Source organism: Melozone crissalis, unplaced genomic scaffold (genome assembly GCF_028551555.1).
Source record: "Melozone crissalis strain CALT ecotype California unplaced genomic scaffold, PUWL_Pcris_2 ptg000042l_1, whole genome shotgun sequence".
Taxonomy (NCBI): Eukaryota; Metazoa; Chordata; class Aves; order Passeriformes; family Passerellidae; genus Melozone; species Melozone crissalis.
Genome location: NW_026535820.1, coordinates 58,923,795 through 58,946,157, shown reverse-complemented (window position 1 = coordinate 58,946,157; position 22,363 = coordinate 58,923,795). Strand labels below are relative to the sequence as shown.

Sequence of the window (22,363 nt, the reverse complement as noted above, 5' to 3'; positions counted from 1 at the left end):
CTGGAGGGAGCTGAGCAGTGCAGAAAATCACAAGCATCTTCCCTGTGCGCAAGTCAGTAAAAATGTTACTCAGGACAGAGCCCTGATGCACCACACACCCCTTCCACAAAAAAAAAAAAAAAAAAAAAAAAAGCATTTATCCCAGCACACACATGAAGAAAGGGTGTGTGGAACTAGGAGAGGTGTGGGGGGAATTATGGGGACCTTAAACAAAGGTGATTCTGAAAGCATGCAGAAATGTAAAGAGGCAGCAGCTACACAGGAACAGCTGTAACAAGAAATGGTGTTGGGGGATTTTGTGCTGCCTCATTTCTGCTTCATACTGGGTTGTTTTAAACTTCGTCAGGGTCCTCCCAGTTCTCTTACATGACTTAACTCCTCCATTCTTTGTCCCCTTTTCATTATCTACAGGAAATAACCATTACCCAGCAGAGTGGAATTACTTTCAAGATATTTCTCCTCATAAACTGCACTCTTACTCTTGTGCCCCACAATTGGGAATACAATTTTACATGCAGGGGATGACTTGCAGTGACAGACAATCCCTATCCTTGCAACATGCCTGTTTGAAGTCACCTGCAAGAACCACCTCATTTTGTGTGAATGGCTGGTGTGCTACAGCTGCTGACTAATTTTAGGATGATGGTCTGCTTTGACAATGGGCATGTCAAGATCTACATCAATATAACTATCAAAACAAAAAATAGTATTTTTGCCTGGATTTGCAACTCGTTTTGTCCAGGAACCAATTACCATGCTAGCTTTCAGCTTGAGAGAAGAGGAAGGAAGGCTAGCATAATGTGTTTCCATGATGAGAAGAGCTAGATTTACAGAGGGGATGGAAAATGTGCCCATTGGTAACATACATTCATTGGTGACAATGCTGGCTTCTAAAATGGTACCTGTGTGTGGAACTGACTAAAATCATTCCTGTGCTGGTCAGGTAGGAGCTGAACAAATTTAAAACAAGCTTCCTTCTTCATGCATGCTGAGAATATTAAGGTAAGCTGTAAACACAATTTTCTCTTCCATATACGTGTCAAATGCAGCTACACTAGACATTTGCTCTGTAAATTCAAGTGCTGCTTTATTTACTTCTTTTACCTATTTAGAACAATTTCCATATGGTGACATACCTTTAAAGAAACTCATTACTCAAATACTTGTGGATGTAGTCAAACAACGTCTATTGACATGAGTCACTGAAGTTAAATAAATGTCATTAAAATGAGACAAAACAAAAGGCAAATATATATATATATATATCTCCAGCAGAATGATAGTGATCATCACCATTTGATCAATCTTCCCTGTGAGTTATATCTGCAAGTTACTTTGAGGTAGCACTAGAAAGAAGCTGTTGGTCCAAGAGCATCCCTGCAAAAAGAAACATTCACGGCTTAAGTACCATTTAACCTTTTTGAACACTTTTCAGTCTTCACTGGTTTTTAGCCTGTTTTATTCTCCCTGTTCACTGCAGGATCATTAGCCCCTCAAACCATGGTACTAAAGCTTTTCTGTTCAGAGAAGTGGAAAACAAAAACATTACTCCTCTTCAAGAAATAAGTGGGTTTTAGGTAAAGGCACTATCTATCACAGCTAGGTACAATGAAGAGTTTATAAAACCAATACTAAGATTCTTCATCAGACTTAAAAAAACCCCACAACATTTCATCTGGGTAAAAAAAGATAGAACACAACCAAAGTGAAATAGCATGGTGTTGAAAACATTGCTCCCAATACTTTTTTTTATGTTTCTACTGCAATCAGCTCTTTGTAGAACTGAGAACAGGCATCTGTATGATGGACATGTTCAGGTCTTTGTGTAAGCTTGCTAATTCAAGCAGTAGTTGGACCAGCGCTGGAAGTTTCCTCAATTAAAAGTCTCAGCAATGAATGCCAGCAGATCTGATGCACTCATTTTTTTCCCAAATTTGTGCTTACACCAACACAGAAGCTTTTTCAGTGTGCATTTACAGTAAAGAATTGTGCTGCACACAGTATCTTGATCCCACATATGCACTCCTAACTGGTAAGCAGTATAGACTAGAAAGGCTCAGGAGACACTGAGCCTTTCTACTGTTTAAAACAGTATCACACAGGCTGCAACCAGCAGACTCCCCCTTCACCTCACTTTTCTTCTGTGCTGACTAAAGAAAATATATTCCCCAACATCTCTCAGGTTTGCACAACTAATGGCCCAAACAACCTCTTCCACTACATTGCATAAACAGTATTTTCACTATATGGGTACACAGAACAGAAGGTGCATGTCCAAAAAGATTCTCTAATGCAGTGTGAAGACCTTGCTGAGATGTAAAATCTGCATAAATATAGTGACTACAGACTCTGAGGTTTATGTGCTGTGCTGATACAGTGCTGATCAAAGTGAAATCACACAACTACATGGGCTCCTTATTACATAATTCACACATGGATCAACCTCCCAAAAGCTAAAAATCAGTGGATATTCTATAGTATTTCTACCAAGCCAACACGCACCCTTAGGATCTGATAACACAATGAAAGGTTCCCACAAATTACTTGCTGCAAGTAAAGTAGGGTGTTATGGAATGCTATGCAAAGCAGGATATGCACTTCAAAGCAGGAAGCTTCCAGGTCTCTGCCTGGGTTATAATCGTCCAGCTTGTGATGACGGTGCTTGCTAGATACAAAATCCTTTGCCTAGCAACTGGCTTGTACTACCAGGCTCAGGCACCACAACTGTGCACTACAAATGAAGTGACATCAAATCCAGCACGGTTTTTAAAGTTTTAACACCCCCACATTCAAATTCAAGAGGCCTGCATCTACTATGTTGAGTTTCCTCCTTCTGCAATCCTGTGAAACAATTCTATACAGACACGCAATTCCCTTCCCCATCCAGATTCTCTTTGCTTCATTTATTCCACTTTCTGTCACATTCCCATTAATAATCTCCCTACTGTGACTCTCCAAAGACTGACCAGTTCACACCAGGGAAACATTCATGTACAAAATCCCAGTTTTCAGCCACTTTGCAACTAGTTCTCTCCAAAGCAGGAAAACAGTCTAAGACTGTGATAGTAATGTCCCAAAATTAACAGCTTTTGTTTGCTCTCTTTCTACATACGCAGTGCACAAAATTCAGGAAGAATGAAGTTCCTATATCACACCAGAAGACCTTTCTAGTTTAGTGCATCTGTATTTCATGGGTGGAACTTAAAAAAAATCCCAGCTGAAATTAAACTGTGAAAAGAGGGAGATTCTGGTGAGCAGGTAGAAGGGACCTGCTGTGCCAAGTCATCACTCTGCAATGCAGTACTAGTTTCACATTTAAGAACAGCATATAGGTTATGACCACCACTTCAATGTAATTAAGTCATTAAAGAAAAAACCTGCCATCCTAGCAATTATGGTTTAGACTGCCCCCAAAACACACATCAGTACCAAAATGCCTTCAGTAGCTTTAGTAGCTTTCACATGTATTAGCTATATGATAATTTATACTTTTTCTCTTCAAAAAGTATTCTTTTGTTTCCAGCCTGAATTTATTTCATTGTGTACATTAAGTAGTAACAGGAGCTTAAGACCCTATGACTGGAAAGTACTTTATACCCTTTCAGATAATAATAGTTTAGAGGAAGCCACTCAGAAGTTGCTGCCTGAAAGCAGAACTTTCTTCATTGCCATCTCCCCTAACCTCTTTTGACTTCAATACTGAGAACTGTCATCCTAAAATGTTATAGACCTCATGACTATGAAACATCTGAGCACAAAGACTGAACAAATAACAGATGTTTAGGATAGGGTGCGACTTAGTTGAAGAGGATACTGGGATACTCTAATTCTTGATGAGTTTTTCTTCCCTCTTTAAACCACAGGGTTTTCTCCAAGGATTTTTACATGTAAGAACAGGTATTATATTACACCAGTTTCTTTGCTGTAAAAGGTCAGATGAGAAGACTAACAAGAAGGGCAGAAATAAAACCATCAGCAGGTATCATCCTTAGTCTTTGGAATGCTTGCAGCTACAGCAGCTCTGAGTTTAACCTTCTGTATGTTAAAACTGGACAGCACATTAAGATTAAGAGCTTGTAAGATTGCCTAGGCATCTTGGGAGTATGTGAGAGCTAGCTCTTGCTAGTGCTGATGCCCATACCAAAGACAAGTGAAATATCCCTACTGCCTCCAGCTAAGCTCCACAAGCCAGAAGGAGAAAGTGTTTCGCATATATAAGTAAAATCCCTTGCTGGCCAGTTTGCAGAAACAAAATTTTATTTACACAGGCAAGTCTATCTTTAGACCCCATTGAACTCTTTACATTTCTAGAATATTTACATGATTTCAAGATGCTCCAAGTGATGAACAAAACAAAAAGAAAAAGATTACAGAAACTGCCAAAAGCATAGCAAAAGAAACCCCAACCTATCATTGTGCTTTAAAACTTATGATCTAGAGTAATGTAGAAGAAATGTAATTTTAGCACCTTGGTCATAACGGTCATGCTATATAAGACACTTAAATAGCAGAGGGGATGTCAGAAGTGACCGTATCCAGAGGTTGCCAGTGACAATTCATGAGGGCATCATAGAGTTCTTCACTTGTCTCCATAAATTGTCTGTTCATTTCATCAACATCCAAGTACAGCTGTGGATCTAAAAATACAAGTCTGGTAAGTACAAGTGTCAGAACTTGGGAGGCTTGCACACAAAAACCTGAAGTAGATGCTTAATAAAGTGTACTTTAGGTAAATTTAATGATTTAACAAACTTAATAGTACACCTAGTGAGATGTTTTTTCACCTAGAACTTCAACAAAGCTAACAAGTCCAATTTCTTTTGGAATTAGTGTAGTCAAATGCTAGGACTGTACTGGTATTTTCACATCAAGCAGAGATTTTGGCATAATTAAAAATTTTGGACACCATTACAAGATATGTCTACGAACGAGCTTAACATACAACAATCTTAACAGAATCAATACAAAGATCTAGTACCTTCTCCAACAGACCACTCTGGACAGAGAATGAAGGCAAAGTTACAAGAAGGCTACTGCAAAGCATTGTTGACAATATCCCATTCTACTTGACATAGTGTACACTATTAGCTTTAAAATCCTACCTCATCTTAGCTATAACCCATTATTTACCCAAGAGTCACTGGCTTGTACTGTTAAAGGGCAGAAGTATGGCTAAATTCAAGCTGACAGTGACAGAATTATCATTACCTTCAGTTATTAGGTCATCATTGATTTCAGTCATAGCTGAAGCTTCCTAAAAAAAAAGAGAAAGTACTCATAGTCAGTTTCAGAAAGCATCACAAATCCAAAATAATTTTATGCTCCTAAACATTCCCTTCCTCCCACAGCTATAAAATAAGCAGGAACAGGTGCTGTTTGTTGGGAAAGGGTTTCTTGTGGGGTGTTTGTTGCTTTTTAATGTTGGGTTTTTTGAGAAAACCATAGTAGAGTTCCACTGGAAATGCACTTTTGGAAGTCTTAAGATGATCATATCTAGGTCAGCCAGTTGATCAATTACAACTATTCTTTACTTTGCTTTAAGCAAAGTACATCAGAAACACAGGATGAGAGAAACACTGCAAAAACTTGCAGTTAGAACTGTTATTTGACATACAAGAACAAATATTACTGCATAAACATCTAATTCTACGAATGCACTCAAGCACTTAAATCCAAAAGGTCATGTTGAACATAACCTTCACACTTCTCTGACATCATGATTTCAGTTTTAGGACTTTCTTGCTCTGATTTACACAATCCATATGACTTGTTAATTGTGGGGTTTTTTTTTAATTAACTATGTAGTATCTTTACCTCAAAAACAGCTGGAGCCATAACAGCATCTCCTAAAGAGCAGTCTCCAACAGCTTGCATGCTATCATAGGGAGTATAGGAGCTGTAGTTGTAGTCAGCATAAGGATCATAATTCCACTGTGAATAGTAGTTCTGATAATCTTGATAATAATCATTGTAGTTGTATGACTGGTACCGCTGGAATTCTGCTTTCAGTCTGAAACATGAGAAGGTACATACAGTTAAGAGTTGGAGAACAACTGTAAACTCAATGCTGAAGTTAACAATTTCACACACAAATTTATGAGGAAACTTTCCTGAAAGTTTCAGGAAGTCTTATGTCACAGCACAATACACCCCATGTTTATGAGGAGAGCAAATGTTCACCTTCAGCAATGCCAAAAATAATTATTTCTCTGGATTAACTTGAGTTACATTTATCTATATTCAGTTTGGATACTTTTGGTATTGTTTAAGCAACTCACTGATAAAAAAAAAACATTCATTAAGATCAGAGACCTTCGCCAAGCACTGCTTTTTTAAAGACACTTGAAATGTTTAATTAGTCCTTCCATCTTTTGTTTTGTTAACATGAAATCTTGTTATTTCCAGAAACAAGGGGTAAAGTCAGATTTTCTATTTCAGAAAAGCATCTGACGCTGCCTGTCACTTTACCATGTCTACCTTCACCTTCTCAAGTTTTGGTCCATGAACAGTTGCCAAAGCTTAGCTGTCAGGTGAAGTCAGCACTGCCGTTATCCAGAGTGAAGCCAAAGCAGCAGGAAAATTACAAAACTTATTAGTTATGAAGACCAAAGGGCCAGGTGATTAGTTTTCACTGCTTTCCCTCTCCTGAGCAGATTTTTCCCAGGGGCAACTTCAAGTTGACTAATGACAAGTATCAATGAACAAGAATAGTCTGTTCTAAACCAGAGATACACCACATGAAAAGCATCCAAGAAATCCCCTATGCTTGACATTTCCTCGCTGATTACATACAAGCAGACCTCCTGGGCTCGCAGTGTCCAATGTCTGTTTATCTCCACTTTACTACAGAAAATTCGGATTGGGGCTTTTTGCCAAGACCACAAACTGAAGGAGCTCAGAAATAATTTCCAATGTAAGTAACTTAATGACAAACTACTCTGATGGCTGGACTTTTGGATGCTGCGAGAGCATAGTACTCAGCCATTCAGAAATAGGTGTAGATTAGAGGTGTGTATGTCAATACTCACACTGCATTTCTGCTTCCTTACTGTGAAGCTACACATACATTCTAATAAATAGGTGTTTTATTGTCTTACTACTGTAGCAAATAAATGATGTTTCATAATGCCTCCATCTTCTGCTTCCAACTTCTCCCCTACACCAATCTCTATAGGAAACAAACATCTAAAAATACTGCTGACATTCTTCTGGATAGCAGAAGTGAAGAAAACTTTTCTGGGACATTGTTTTCAGAGCAAGTTAGTGAAAGCAAATCTGGACAGTACTCTCTTAGCTAAGGGCATTTCTGTCCCAAAGCAATGAGGCAACATTGGCAAAACTATCCAGGGAAGAGAAGCAGGAGCTGTTATTTTTAGCCTTCTAACAGAACACACAAGCTAACCTCATGAATATATACTGAAATTGTTTCACAGACAGTTCTATTTTTGTCTGTATTCTGGATCATAGTTTATCAAATTTGGTATCAAGTCTCTAACTGGATTGCCTTAAATAACTGACTGAGAGAACTGAGCTGGCAGAAAAAAAACCTCTCAAACCAAATCAACTTTCAATTTCCTGCTGCCCTAATCACTTGAGGACCAAAGAGCAGTATTCTAAACAAACTGTTCAAGCAACATCTCCTTTGGCTTCTTCCCCTCCATATTTTGTGTTTTCCCACTAAAGAGTTCCTTCCCCTGCCAGCCTACTTTAAAACTAACAATGTGCTAACTTGTCTAATCCAAGGGGAAAGGCCCAGAAGAGCCTCCTAGAATAAAAATAAACACTTGTTGTCCCTTCTACCTTCTTCAGGCCCAAACATGAAACACTTACAAATACATTCAGCTTCACTACCATAAGCATTAAGGCCGGTCACAAGAGCAGCTAAGCCCAAGTTATACAATCTGGCTAGACTTAAGAGTTGGATTTCCCCAGCAATCCTCAAAGAGGTTGATGGATCCAGGCAGTCAAAACATAATGCTTCTTGATTTTGCATCCTGTACAGCCATTATAGCAAGGGCCACAGTCTTTACAAAGGCAGAGCTAAAAGAATCCAATTATTCAGAATTACTTTATCAATGCACAACTCATTTTTTACCTTTTAGAAATTCCTATGCTCAGCCGGATTCGTTTTCCCCCCAGACCTGGGGCATTCTGGCAGTCTTGCAGTGCCCTCATCTGATCACCTTGCTCACCAAATCTGACAAAGGCATACCCTCTACAATTTTCAAAAGGGAGAAAACAAATTCTAGTATTCATAACAGTTACAAAGCCAATTAATTCATTTTCTGTCTTCATGAAAATAGTAGCTGCTATAGCTTCTATTACCTAAGCAACCTCTCTGGCATGTGCACATGCACAGAAGACGCTTTCACAAAATTAAAAGCTTGGGCCAGAAGCAAAAAGCTTTGTTGATAGCATTAAGATGCAACTTGCTGAAAGCCAGCAAAACAATGTATGTTAACTGCTATCTGTGTAAGTAACCAGATTATATATTTCTGCACTTACAGCAGTTCAGTATATTCAATATATCAGTATTAACCTGTTCCTATGCTCTACAGCTCTAACCTTCTTTCTAAATTTGCTCTCTCTGATTTCTTTTTAAGTTTCTTGAACTAGTCCATTACAGCCAGTGTTTTCTGAACAGCAAATTCACTTATCCCTTCTTCACTCTCTGCCTTGCCAGTCTAACTTCTCCTAAGATTTATTTACTAATACTAGTATTCCCATCTCCCAATCCCCTAAGATTTGCTAGGCCTTACACTTTTCTTCCACATGTAAAAAGGGAATTATTTTGTCCTGAGTACTGCACTGACTAGGCGGACACACTGCTGTAAGTAAGCACAGATGTCCATGCAGAGCTCTCCTTTCTCCCACCATCTAACTGCTTTCATGCAGATATGCATTTGGCTAAATTGAATCTTAACCCATTAGTTAGCTAAAACTAACCATAAAGTTTCAGAACCCCAGGGATCTAGGTTGTTAAAAAAATGCAAGAGAATAATCTCTCTTCCTGCCTCTGAAGAAAATACAAAACCAGTTCAAATATAAGTTCTTATAGATTACTTATAGCAACAAACATACTGACAGCATTAACACATTTTCACAGGCATTACCTGGAATATCCCAGCAGGTCTGTTGCTATTTTGCAGTCAATACATGAAGGGTACCTCTTTAGGAAATAGTCATAGAGCTGAAAATCATCTACTTCTGGAGTCAGTTCCCCAACAAATATTGAATAGTCCGGTCTTTAAAAAGATAAGAGAACCACCATTAAGTTTGAAAATAACAGAGTTCATGTCAGTATAAAGTCCCTAACATACAAGCAAGTAGTTATTACTGGACAAATAAGGAGACAAAATATGAAGAGAGTATTAACTGCAAAACTCTGCTAAGCACTGCACAGAACTGCAATGCCATCACTCCAGCAAATTCTTAATTTCTGAGTCCATTCTACTGCTTTTTCAAGCATTTCAATAAAGACTCAAATTTATCAAAGACTCTTTTTAGAAACTACTATTTGTTGTCTGAAGGGCAGGACACCCAAAACACCAAGAAAAAAATATTAAGTTACAGCCAGAATTCAAAAAGAGCTAAGACTATTTTGACACCACATCTCAAGCAATTATGAGAGAGATATACCAGGAAAAAAAATCTTCATTGTTCAAATGGCAATACAATACTAAGTATTCCATGAGCAATACTTAGTGTATAGGCACCAGGTGTGCCATTTCAGGATTTTTAAAATAACTGATGACATTCACTAGTCATTAGCAATTAAAACAGATAAAGGGTCAGAGCTGCTCCTTTCTAAAGCTCTTTACCTGGTTGTGTTAGTACTACTAGGGACAAACTCTATTCTTCCTGGTTTTATTTTGTTCTTTTTCTTCCGTTTCTTCTGGGGTGTTCTCCACCAGCTGTAGGCCTGGAGACATTCTCTTTTTTTTGCCATCAAGTCCTGTAGGGAGAAAAAAAATGACCTTTATAGTATTTAGCCTCATTTACATTCCTCCCTCCCACTCCCCATCACCACAGGTGATTTCCCCATATTCACCTTGCCCTTGAAAGAAGCCTGGGGTCCCATTTCTCCCTCCGCCTCCCATGAGGGAAAGCAGCCTCTGGGGAAAACGCCTGGCAAAAATAACAGAGCCAAAGGATTGCATGAACAGCCATATTCCCCTGACTTGTCAAGCTGGCTAAAGGATTGACAGCTTCCTCTGGGAATTAGGGACAAACCAAATAGCCTTTTGATGCTGGCCAATCCTAAATGTAAATTAGCTTCAGGACTGGACTGTGTTCCACTTGAGCTCCAGGATGCAAAAAACCCTGCCGCAGCACAATCTGCGCGATGAAGAGGCAGGGAAATTGTCACGCTTGCCTGGAAGGAATCTCCACTGTCCCTATCTCCCCTCACCTAGGAATTCTTCTGAGAGATGCCTCTCCTCACTACCCAGCAGTGAGTCACTCTCCCAGGCCAGGAGCAACAAGAGGCCAATTAATGGAATTTAAGGCAAAAGCAGACCAGGAACAGGCACTAGATCGGCGATCGGCTGAGGGAAAACTCAAACCCAGATGCAAGGCCAGGAGGAAAGAGGCATAAAAAGTGCCTCTCAGGGAATTAAAAAAAAAAAAAAAAAAAAAAAAAAAAAAAAAAAAGGAAAAATTAAGAAAAAAGAAAAAAAAAAAAACACTAAAACCCCAAAAACCACAGTTCAAAAAGGAAGTGAGTGGGGCAACTACACAAAAGAGGAGGGGAAACAGCCTTGTTAACACCAGTTGCCTCACTCAATGAAGACTCTGAAGAACAAGGACTTGCAAAAATAAGAATGATGTTCCATAGCATTTACTTACGCAGGCTTTAATGTTCTTCCTCTATAACACCTCCACATGTATCTCATACAGAGCGTTATGCGCAAGCTCCTTGAGAAGAACTCGCGCTCAAATAATGCAAACTGCAAAGCTTAACACAATGCCCCCCAACCTGCTTGAGTCGACACAATGAAGTGTCCTGAGGACAGTTGCCAGAAGAAATCTTAGGGCTAAAAGAACATCCAACTCAGAGCAAGCTAGCTATGTCAGCTTTACATTTATTAGGAATTCTGAGTATGGTTCTGGAATCCATTTAGGCACTGCATGCCTGTATTTCTGACTAAATGATCTTACCTGGCTTGCCATGGTTCAAACTGTCTTCTGTCTTTCTCGAACAGTAAAACTGCGCAGGTTCAATTTATTACACTCCTTCAGCTGAAAAAAATGTAGGGGAGAAAAAGAAGATGAAGGATTTTATCCTCAATATTAATTATTTTCAAATATGTTCACCCCACCATATGCTTTAAAGTTATTAATTCAGAACTTACATTTCTAAGTTCCAACTTGCCACTGCTTATACACTGGAGATAGTGAAGATTACATCTAATCATAATCCTGTTAGCCATATATTTTTTCTGTCTTAAACTATAACAGACCAAAAAGTTTTCCCATTGTCCAAAGCACTAGAAAATTCTAGAGATTGTTTAAGTCCTCTATACCTTACCCTTAATTCTGAAATACCTACATATAATAACCCAATAATCCAGAAGATTCTATAATAGTTAAAAGCAAGGCAAAAGACAGAGGTTTCAGTATGTTTTGTACAACCTCGTCAGTTTCTTCCCCTTTTAGCCAGATTTAAGTTTACTTGTACCACAAACCATGCAGCTGAAAACAAGCAGTGGTACACTTCCCATGTGCTAAAGGATATGAGAAATAAAAACAGGATGAGGGCATAGCACAAGCAAACATCTTTCCCTGCACCTTTTCTCCTCCCTCTCGCCTTCTCCACATACACATTTCACTCATGACCATCAAAACCAAAACCAGCAAATAACATCTTACTGCCATCACTAAAACAGTGGACACACTTTCCTCAAGAGCTATGCATCTCTGTTGATCCCAATATCCTTTCTTTAGGCTTTTTCTCCTAGTCATCCAACAAATATAAATCAGTGCAAAAACTAATTTCATTTGCAAAATACTCTGCATTTAATTTCACACACAGGTGTTCTTCACCCCTACTGATTTCTTACATCTGGTGTATCCTGTGCAGATATTTGATGGTCGAAGTTCTAGTTCCCACTTCCATGCAGGAATTTATGTAATGTTTTAGATCTTGGCTTAATCTTGTGGATTAAGTCCACAGCCACATAATACAATAACCACAGAGCATCTACAATGCCTTCAAGGCTTGCCTGCAGAGTTCAGAGCACTACTTGGATTAGACTAACTTGACACAGGATAGCCATAAATCATAACTAGAGCTTCTATGCATGGTGCTATTCAGAATAACTACGGACTTCATCCCCACAGCCATTGTGAAGCCAAGAGTCAAGCACAAACAGGCCTAAAATACTAGTAAGGTTAGTGTATGCTATACTGAGCACATGCTAACTGAAAGTAATTGTGTTCATCAGAAAGAATTATCAGCAGCAAATTCTGCCTCTTAAGGCTTACCATTACTAATGCAAATATCCACATAACAATGTTCCTGTAACACTAGCTTTCAGTAAAAGAACCATGAACTCCTTCATGCTCTCAACACTGAAATACTGATTTTTGAATTCACAACTGCCCAGAAACTTTTTTTAAACTTACCACTTTTCACTCCTGCAGACTTGATGGAAGATGGCACGCACGACAGAGTGCTCTTGCTGCAAGAGGCTATCGGGAGGCAAGTGATACAAGGGCTTCTCAGTAGGTTATCACCAACTTTTATGCAAAAACGGTTTTGTACGCCTCCCTGTCCAACGTTCACCTTTTCACTAGAAAATAAGATCATTTTAAAAGCAGTTAAAACAGCATGTACTGATATAATACATTTTTTCCCATTTGCTTTAACTGTATCTACAGTCACAGGTCGCTTTCATTTAAGCAGCTTCAACCTCCAGAATTCAAACACATCTTTAATTGGATTACACACACACCATAGCAGCTTTTTATTTTATTCCACTTTCTTTCATTACTGTGTTCATACGGCAAAAAGGTGGGCGAAGCTGTTCACGGCCCTAATCGTCCGTGCAAACACCGCTCACGCAGGCAGCGGGCAATTCCCTCCCGTTCCTTTGGCACTAATTCCGCTCACACGAGGCGCTGGGGCAGGGCACGGGGATGAGGGAGCCTCCCAGAGCTCTCGGGGCCGGCGCGGTGACCCCGGCCGTGCCCAGGCCCGAGCCATGACGCATTTCTCTAAGCGAGCCACTCGGCACGACGGGAAGAGCCCGACCACAAGTGCGCCCCGCCCGGCCGCGGCCCTCCGTAAGCGGCCACACTGGCGCCGGGGCCGCGCTTCCTGCTTACGTACTACGCGATAAGAAATTAAGTAATGAAAAAATATAAAACGACCCGACGAAATAATGAAAGCCGGCGGGGCCCGGGGCTGGGCTGGTTCTCTGGTGCCTCGGCCCAAGCGCCGCCGGGGCCTCCTCGCCCCGCGCGCCCTGAGGCAGGCGGGGGCCCCGCGGCCCCAGGGAAGGAAAAGGGCCGAACATCCCAGCCCAACCCACCCCGCCTCGTTCCCGATAGATCGGTCCGCGCCCCTTTTCCCCGCTAGCAGCCCCCGATCCCGAGCACCGCTCCCCCTCCCCCCCTCGCCATCCCGGCACTAACGCCTCTCGTCCTCCCCGCCGCCATCACCGCCAGCGCCGCTTCCGCCCCGCGAAGCCCCCCCTGCGCGGGCTGCCCCGCGCGCAGCCTGACCCCTCGCCGCTTCCTCCGGCGCTTCCCGCTCCGCGGCGGCTCCCACGGGATTCTCCTCACCCGCACGGAGCGAGCGCTGCCGGACGCCAGCGCGGGGCCAGCGCGGAGCGGCGCAGGCAGCGGGGCGGACGGGCGGAAGAGCCAGCGGGAGCCCCGGGGCGGCGCCGTGCCGTGGCGGATGGAGCTGGTGGCGGGGTGCTACGAGCAGGTGCTGCTGGGGTTCGCCACGCGGCCCGGCCAGGTAACGGGAGCCGGGGGAACGGGGGGGAGGGAGGGAGGGAAGAAGCACAGAACGGTCTGGGTGAGAAGGGACCTTGGAGGCCATCTCGTTCCAACCCCCTGCCGCGGGCAGGGACATCTTCCACGAGACCAGCGTGTTCGGAGCCACGTCCAGCCCGGTCTGGAACACCTCCGGGGAATTGTGTGGGGGAAATGCCCCGCCCGCCCCCCTGGAAGCGCGCCCCGGCACTCACCGTCTCGCCCGTCCGCAGCCGCGGTTCCGGGCGCCGCCGGGGCTCTTAAAGCGCCTTGCGGGGGCGGGGCGGCCTCTCCGCGGCCTCTGCCGCCAGACTCGGCCCCCTCGCTGGCACGAAGCGCTCCCGGCAGCTGCGGCGGAGCCACGTCCGTGCGGGGTCCGCGGTGCGGGGCCGCTCCTCCCGGCGCCGTGCGGAGGATGGAGGGATGGATGGAGGGATGGACGTGGGCTGAGGGCGCGTGGAAGGCGTGTCTCCAGCCTGCCGTGATGGAAAAGGAGAGTCCGCCTTTCCTGCTCTTGGGATTTATCTCTGTGCAGAGACAGCTTCGTCTAAGCACAGCACTGATTACAAGGGGCGGTTTGCAGGCTTAAATGCTTTGGACTAATCTCCTAACAGCACATTAACTCAGGAAGATCCCATTACGCTTACAGCTAAGTATAATTCCTCCGCCTGTACTCGTGAGGCCACACCTCACGATTCTGAACCCCTCAAATCAGAAAAGACATTGAGATGCTGGAGCAACTCCAGAGAAAGGCAGTGGAGATGCTGAAGGGTCAGGAGCTTAAGTCCAGTGAGGAGTGTCTGAGGGAGCTGGGTTGTTTAGTCTGAAGAAAAGGAGGCTCAAGGGGACCTTATCATTCTCTACAGCTGTACAAAAGGAGGCTGTAGCCAGGTGAGGGTTGGCCTCTCCTCTGAGGCAGCCAGTGACAGGGCAAGAGGACGTGGCCTCACACTGTGCCAGCTGACATTCAGGTTGGGCATTCAGCCTTCATCAGGCAAGAATTTCTTCATAGCAAGGGTGATTAGACATTGGAATGCACTGCCCAGGGAGGTGGTGGAGTCACCATCCATGGAGGTTAAGGAAGTTGGTGCCATGGTCTGGTTGACAAGGTGATGTTCAGTCATGGGTTGGACATCATGATCCCAAAGGTCTTTTCCAACCTATTTGATTCTATGATTCTGATTTTCGCACGTATACTTTTTCAGCTTTTGCTTTTAAAAAATAAAATTATGGGACAATGAAGTGGAAGCTTTCTGTGGTAAACTTGAGAAAGGCCTGTTTGTTTTGCATTTCATTTACAGTCTTGGACAGTCGTCCCTGATTTTACACATCATGCCCACACTGCCTCATTGTCAGCAGTAGCAGTGAATAACAGATATGTGGTCACTGGGAGCAGAGATGAGACAATCCAAATCTATGACATGAAAAAGAAGATTGAACATGGGGCATTGCTACAGCACAATGGTAAGGGATCATTTCTTTGTAAAAAACCGTAATGATAAAAAATTGTAGCTGAAAAACTGGCCTTTGCTAGAAAAATACTGTTTTGGTTTTTTTTCTAATAAGACTTTAGTAGTGGTGGTGTTGCAGCCATGATGGTGTGATCATACAAACAAGGTAAGCTTTTGAGCATAGAAGGTAAAAACAATTACTCTGGTATTAGCTCACAAATGCTGCTGCTGCTTTAAATTATTTGTAGTTTTATGAAGTGGTTTAGAAGTTATGAGCCACAAATGGCTTATGTGCCATTTTTCTTCTATCAAGATGGTTTATCTAGATCATGCCTACTCCCAGCTACGGTCTTTCCCAGTGTTCTTGCCCCTGTTACAAGTGTACATGAACCACACAAAAGAGAGTTTGTGTGTGAAAGCAGGCTGCTGCTGTCAGAGGAGTTAACCTGGTACATTTCCCCACTGTGTGTGCTGCCTGAATTACAGCTTCAGAGTACATGATAGAGTCACAGAACAGTTTGGATTGGAGAGGATCTTTTAAAAGTCGTCTAGTCCAACCCCACTGCAGTGAGCAGGGGCATCTTCAGCCAGATCAGGTTACGCAAAGCCCCATCCAATTTGGCCTTGAGCGTTTCCAAGGACAGGGTATCAACCACATGTCTGGGCAGCTGTTCCAGTGTATCACTGCTGTCCTTGTAAAAACACTTCTTCCTTACATCTAATCTAAATCGGCTCTCTTTAGTCTAAAACCTTAACCTATCACAACAGGTCCTGCTAAAAGGTTTGTCCCTATCTTTCTTCTAAGCCTCCTTCAAGTACTGGAAGGCCACAGTAAGGTCTCCCTGCAGCCGCTTCCCATCTGAACAATTCCAGTTCTTTCAGCTTTTCCTCACAGGAGAGGTGTTCCATCTCTCTGGTTATCTTCATGGCCCTTCTCTGGACTTGCTTCAACAGGTCCACATCATTCTTATGCTGGGGACGTGTTGGAGCTGGATGCAGTGTTCCAGGTGGGGTCTCTGAAGAGCAGAGCAGAGGGGCAGAATCCCCTTCCTCAATCTGCTGCCCACGCTGCCTTAGATGTAGCCCAGGACACATTTGGCTTTCTGGGCTGGAAGCACACATTTCTAGGTCATGTCCAGCCTCTCATCTCTCAGCAAGCCTAAGTCCTTTCCAGCAGAGCTGCCCTCAATCTGTCCATCCCCCAGCTTGTGCTGATACCAGCTTGCACTGTGCTTTGTGGAACTTGGAGATTCAAGCCCTCTGCTTGAACTTGTTCGTGTCCCTCTGGATGGCATCCCATCCCTCATCACTTACAGAATTTAGTGTCATCTGTAAACTAGCTGAGGGTGCACCCTCTGTCTATATCATTGGTACAGTCATCTGTTAATGGCTGTCCAAATAAATCCGTTTGGGTCATTTGTAGCTCATTATTAATTAATCAAAAAGATCCAGGAGCTAGACTGAGCATGGTAACTGCATTTAAGTCATGTTTGATACATCTGGTGATTATGGGGAAGCAGCAAGTGCAGTAAGTCCAGCTATGTGTCAGGAGCAGGGCTTTGACAGGGAGCATTCCTGTCACTGATAAAAGCTCTCTGCCCTGGTGTTTGAGTACTGCTGTGACAGAGAACAGACCAGATGGACTGCAGACGTGTGTGGGTAAAGGGTGCCTGGTACACCACATTAGACTATTGAATATAGCAAGAAAGTTTGAGGGTTTTTTGAAGAAATACTTAGGGAATCATTTAGATTTTCCCAAGGTTAGGGTAGTAGCTGGCATGCCTTGATGGAAGAAGTTTTTCTGTTAAGTTCTACGTTCTCTGTTAATTTGTGCAATAACTTTTGGTGTGTACAACATTGTTAATTGTATTTCTAGGCACGATAACTTCTTTGGAGTTCTATGGGACTTCACATCTACTGAGTGGGGCTGAAGATGGGCTCATTTGTATCTGGAACACAAAGAGATGGGAATGTCTGAAATCCATTAAGGCACATAAGTAAGTTTCTTAAATCGTCATGGTCACATACATTTTCATGTCTATTTTCCTTGTAAATAATACATGTGACTAATGTTTTGTTTTCATCAGGGGACATGTGACATCTCTTTCCATTCATCCTTCTGGGAAATTAGCTTTGTCAGTCGGAACAGATAAAACATTAAGGTAAGTCAAAACTGATGAAGGAATGCTGAGAATCACAATTCAATAACTCTTAATAAGGTGCTATAAGCAACAATTGGGACTAGGCAACACTGATAAAACATATTTGTTTTCAAATGGTTCAAAGATCCATCTGTTTGTCTTTTGAAGTTCTAAGTGCCAGCTGTTCATTCCTCCTCCTTGTGAGCTCTGACTCTTCACAAGTCACTTGTATAAATATGTTTGTATTTTGGAGCACTATTTGCTTAAACTTTTGAAAAGTGACAGATTTTGTTTAGTGTGATTTTTCACTTGGAGTGTTTCCATGTTGCTGTAGATACCTGTTTTAGAGATATAAAATGCTATTTTCATAGCACAAATTTCTATTGGCCTCCTTTTGGTCTCAGTATTGCAAATGGTGGTTTAGAAAATAAATAACACAAGTTCAACATTATAACGTGCAAGCAATATATGAAGTCATTTTCTTTTGCATTAAGAAGGCAGAAAAATGCTTAGAGAGGCTTAAAAGCTTCCTTTGGGTGCCTCATGACAGCAGATTGGATTTCAGTTTTGCTGTGCTGTTTTTAACCAGAATGCTCATTGCCTGTTATTATGTTTCAGAACTTGGAATCTTGTTGAAGGACGATCGGCCTTTATCAAAAACCTGAAGCAAAGTGAGTTTATCAGTCTAAATCCACTAATTAAGTGCAGTTTGATGGCTTTATTTTTCGTGTAAAGAAAAGTTGACTGAATTAATCATCATGCAAACTTTCACAATGTCTTTTTTACACGTGCAGGCAAGCATGTGTAAGCTCATGTCCTTAATAATAGTCATTTAGCAAAAGGAAAACATAGTACCACTAAAGTAAATCCTTTTTTTCCTTGATATTTGAGGTCAGAGCATTTAAATAAATGTGTTTCAGTTTGTTTTTCTTTACATGATTCTGATAATTGGAAATAAACATTAGAGTGTATAGCTGTTTGTTCTAGTTTATTTGATTTTTCATTGAATATTTTCTTAGGTCTAGGTAGAAAACAGTGTCCAGCAGCTTCTAAAGATTCTTACTTTTAGATTCTCTGTATCAATGTGTACAGATGCACACATAATTAAATGGTCCCCTGATGGAGAGAAGTATGTGACCGTGATAGCAAACAAAGTGGATATCTACAGACTTGACACAGCTTCAATCACTGGCACCATTACAACAGAGAAGAGGATTTCTTCACTTAGATTTATTACAGTAAGTACAAAAACGAGAGGTGTTGGGAAATTAACTGGTTTGAAACACATGAAATTAATCACACTTGCATTTCTCTTTCCCCATTCCAAGGATTCTGTCCTTGCCATAGCTGGAGATGATGAAATGATTAGGTTCTACAGCTGTGACTCTCAAAAATGCTTGTGTGAATTTAAAGCTCATGAAAACAGGTATTCTATATTTGCTTACTATTTAAATATTTATGGCAATGCTAAGTCCTCTCTAAAGTTCTACGGTTTGTAATGTTCAGCATATTTTGCTTTTGTTTTAGTATAGAAAGTGAATTTATTTATGTGCTAAATTCCAAACAGACTTGTTTGCTTTTTGTATGAGCACAAGTACTGTGTCCATGCATATTACAAAAACAATAGGGTACAGAATTAAGAATATTGCTATTCTAAATTTGTGAGTGTGTGTGTTTGTGTTTAACCAGTCTTTACTGAATCCAACTCTTTAGAATGCTTCAAAAAAAACAAACCAGTTTTATTCAGTTCAAACAATAGGAGTGTAATTATGTATTCTCTGTTTTTGAATACCAAATATTTGTCCAAATGTTGCTTTGAATTCATCAAAACACAAAAGCATTAGCAGTAATGTCACTGATGTGTCTAATAGTGTATGCTTTACAGTATTAAAGAGTTCTGAATTGAATCCTAATAAGCCTAGCAAAGGCAAATGTTCCTAATATGACAGCACTCAAAGCAGATCCAACTTTCTGCCTGTCACTTGGGGGTTTTTTTGTTCAAACTGATTTTTTTAGACTGTTGCCTATTCATCTTTAAATTGTCTCGGCTTACTGGTATGAAGTGAACTGCGATGCTATAAGATAATAATGTATTCTTTTTCACATATTCTGTCTTTTTCACAGAATAAAAGATATTTACAGTTTTGAAAGAGAAGGACAGCATGTCATTGTTACTGCATCCAGTGATGGTTACATTAAAATGTGGAATCTGGATCTTGATAAGGTTGGTATATTACTCTGCTTGTTACATTTAAGAAAATCAACAGAGAACCAGAATTGCAGACAGTTCTGTTGTAAGAGTTCATTTTAAACCACTGAGGAAATTTTAGGTGAAATGGGCCTGTCTTGATCTTCTTCCATGTTATGCCCAGTAGAGATGTATGTCTATGCACATATATTTATGCACTCCTATTTTTTTCATCTTTGTACTTTTTTTTTAACCAAACTATAAAATCTGATGAAATTATGATATTTCATCTCCACTTTTTGTAAAGTCATGCTTTCCATCAGACCTAGCCAGGCTTATGACTATCTAATCAGTTATGTATGTTATGACTATGTAATTAGTTAAGGACTGCTGTGAATTTCTGTAATGTTGATGACTGTTGCTACTCTTCTGAAAACACAAAGTCTGTGGTTTGGGCAGGGGAAGTGGTTGTTCATGTCGGAGGAGGAACTTGTCCTTTGGAAAAATTCAAATACATAAATGTTCTGAGTACTTGTATTTCCTGTATTTTCAAACAGTTCTGAGTAACACAGTTCAAGTAACAAGGAATCATGTCTTATCTTTAAAGTTGATTGTGTTTATTGTTTGCTCTTAAAATCAGAAATAGATTTTTACCATTTATTGCCTAGTTACAAAGGATCTACTATATTTTATTATAAGTATCTTGGATAGTTCAAATAATTATTTCTCAACATATATACATTTCAAATCTGAATTTGCCTGTTTTTAATTTCACCCACTCTGATTATTTTTATACTTGTAAGTGCAGGAGTGATCTCCCTTTTTCCCCTTCACCTTACATTTCTGTTCCCCTTGTACAGAATTGACAGAGCGATCTTTGCCTTTCTGTGTAACATTGTATTTATTTTGACCTAATTCCTTTCCCTGCAGGCAAAGTTTTGCATAACTGTGTGGGCTGCTCTGTCCAGCTCTAGGGGTAGGATATCCTAATACAGTAGTTTCCTGTGGGTTGATGCTGTTAACACTGCCTGTGTCTGTGACACTTTATCCCCTGATATCTGAAATAGACTATTTGTATTCCAAAAGCTGAGTGATATAATTGCCTAACAATGAAAGTGGGCAGTAAGGTGCTTTCTCACTTCAAATACTTCATTAAATTTAACCAGAAATAAAATAAGGTTTTCTTTTATTTTATGTTTTCTTCAGATTAGAGATGGGCCATCTTTACTGTGTGAAGTCAATACCAAAGCTAGGCTGACGTGTCTTGCAGTGTGGCTTGACCAAGCTTCAGAAATGAAAGGAAACTCTGATAAAACTGCAACATCATCTCAAGGTAACAGAACTTTGTATTTTGAATTGTTAATGTGACTGTGAAATAGAATACACCAAGTGGGAGGCTTCTCCTATATCCACTGGAAAATGTTCTGGTATTTTGAAGAAGTGGGGATATGATGCTGGCAAGTGATACAGATATTACCAATCTGACAGTGTCTCAAGCCCATATGTTTGTTGGAGAACATAAGCCTATTTTCACTTTTATTAAAGTTCTCTTTCTGGTTACTGGAATAACATACCGAGGAAGCCACTGCAAAGCTTTTGAGACAGATAAGAAAACAAACAGTTGATAGAACTGCATGTCTTGTTTTGTTATAAGCAAAATTAGGTGTGAGGCCACTGTAGCGGGGCAAACTTAAGAAGTCTAGCTCAGATTTGTTTGGGTTTTCTGCTGTTGTTTTTCTGCATTGTAATCTATTTGCATACTTGACCTTTATGGATTTTAATTTCACATGCAAAATTAGCATAAATGGCACTTTCTACTGGAAAATAAAAATATATTTATAGCCCTTTTTTTAAAAATGAGATACAAATAAGTCTCTCTGCCATTTAGACTACAAAGACTTGACATAAAGGTCAGTGTGAATAATTCTTTGCTTTTTTTTCAGAAACAGAAGATGAAAAATCATCAATAGCCAGGACAAACAAAGATTTTTGGACTACTAAAAGGGTTAAAATATTAAAAAGAAAGAGAAAAATTATTCCACAGAAACAAAAACTGGAAGCTCCAGTGCAAAAGAAGAAAAAGAAACAGAATAGCTCCGCATGAAGGCAGCTACTTTGTCTCCTGTACAAAAAGTAAATGCTGGTGTTGCCCTATTTTTTATAAGAATGTAAACCCTAACAGGACATATACCTCTGATCCAATGTATTGTTTAAAAGTAATTATTGTTCTTACCCTAATAAACTGACTGATCATTCTGGGAACTTTCCCTAAGTGAAGAAAGCCAAAATAAATTCATAATATGTAATGTTTATATTTTTCTATTAACAATACCATACACTTTTTAACTGGCTCTGAAAAAGCCAGCTAAAATAATAAAAATAGCTGCATCTTTCTCAGTTACATTTTTGTTTCACTTAAATGCATATTAAAAACATGTACACTTTTTAGTGTTGAAAATGTTACTGTTCATTTGACTCAAGGTATGGTCTGACTTTGTCCTACATTTCTTTTCCTACTGTAAGAAAGAATATGTTAAAAATACTTAAAATACAATGATCACATTCCATTCTTGCACTCATGGAAAACTGTAATTCCT

The 22,363-nt window shown here is 40.6% G+C and overlaps 2 protein-coding genes across 9 annotated transcripts; one reads left to right on the top strand and one right to left on the bottom strand.

The window, feature by feature from the left end:
- Positions 1-1,170: 1,170 nt before the first annotated feature.
- Positions 1,171-14,326, bottom strand: LOC128942748 (tRNA selenocysteine 1-associated protein 1-like). Of its 7 annotated transcripts, none has more exons than XM_054285425.1 (9): positions 11,161-11,242; positions 10,052-10,128; positions 9,822-9,955; positions 9,114-9,245; positions 8,096-8,215; positions 5,815-6,010; positions 5,209-5,254; positions 4,469-4,637; positions 1,171-1,377 (listed from the first exon to the last, which is right to left on the bottom strand). In XM_054285425.1, exons 2-8 carry the CDS (start codon positions 10,079-10,081, stop codon positions 4,501-4,503), a joined length of 795 nt encoding a protein of 264 aa, XP_054141400.1. In that variant the 5' UTR covers positions 10,082-10,128; positions 11,161-11,242; the 3' UTR covers positions 1,171-1,377; positions 4,469-4,500. The 7 variants fall into 7 exon arrangements, with proteins under 7 accessions (XP_054141400.1, XP_054141403.1, XP_054141405.1 ...); XM_054285428.1 differs by lacking the exons at positions 1,171-1,377; positions 10,052-10,128 and adding exons at positions 12,628-12,794; positions 14,202-14,326 and having other exon boundaries at positions 4,240-4,637; positions 11,161-11,241; XM_054285430.1 differs by lacking the exons at positions 1,171-1,377; positions 10,052-10,128 and adding exons at positions 12,628-12,794; positions 13,729-13,747 and having other exon boundaries at positions 4,240-4,637; positions 11,161-11,241.
- PAK1IP1 (PAK1 interacting protein 1) lies at positions 13,862-22,167 on the top strand. 2 transcript variants are annotated; one of them, XM_054285421.1, is made up of 10 exons: positions 13,862-13,969; positions 15,288-15,450; positions 17,314-17,434; positions 17,525-17,599; positions 18,197-18,249; positions 18,671-18,816; positions 18,907-19,004; positions 19,703-19,802; positions 20,973-21,099; positions 21,716-22,167. In XM_054285421.1, the coding sequence occupies exons 1-10, from the start codon at positions 13,907-13,909 to the stop codon at positions 21,868-21,870; spliced, it is 1,101 nt and encodes a 366-aa protein (XP_054141396.1). In that variant the 5' UTR covers positions 13,862-13,906; the 3' UTR covers positions 21,871-22,167. The 2 variants fall into 2 exon arrangements, with proteins under 2 accessions (XP_054141396.1, XP_054141395.1); XM_054285420.1 differs by having other exon boundaries at positions 21,710-22,167.
- The last annotated feature ends 196 nt before the right edge of the window (positions 22,168-22,363 follow it).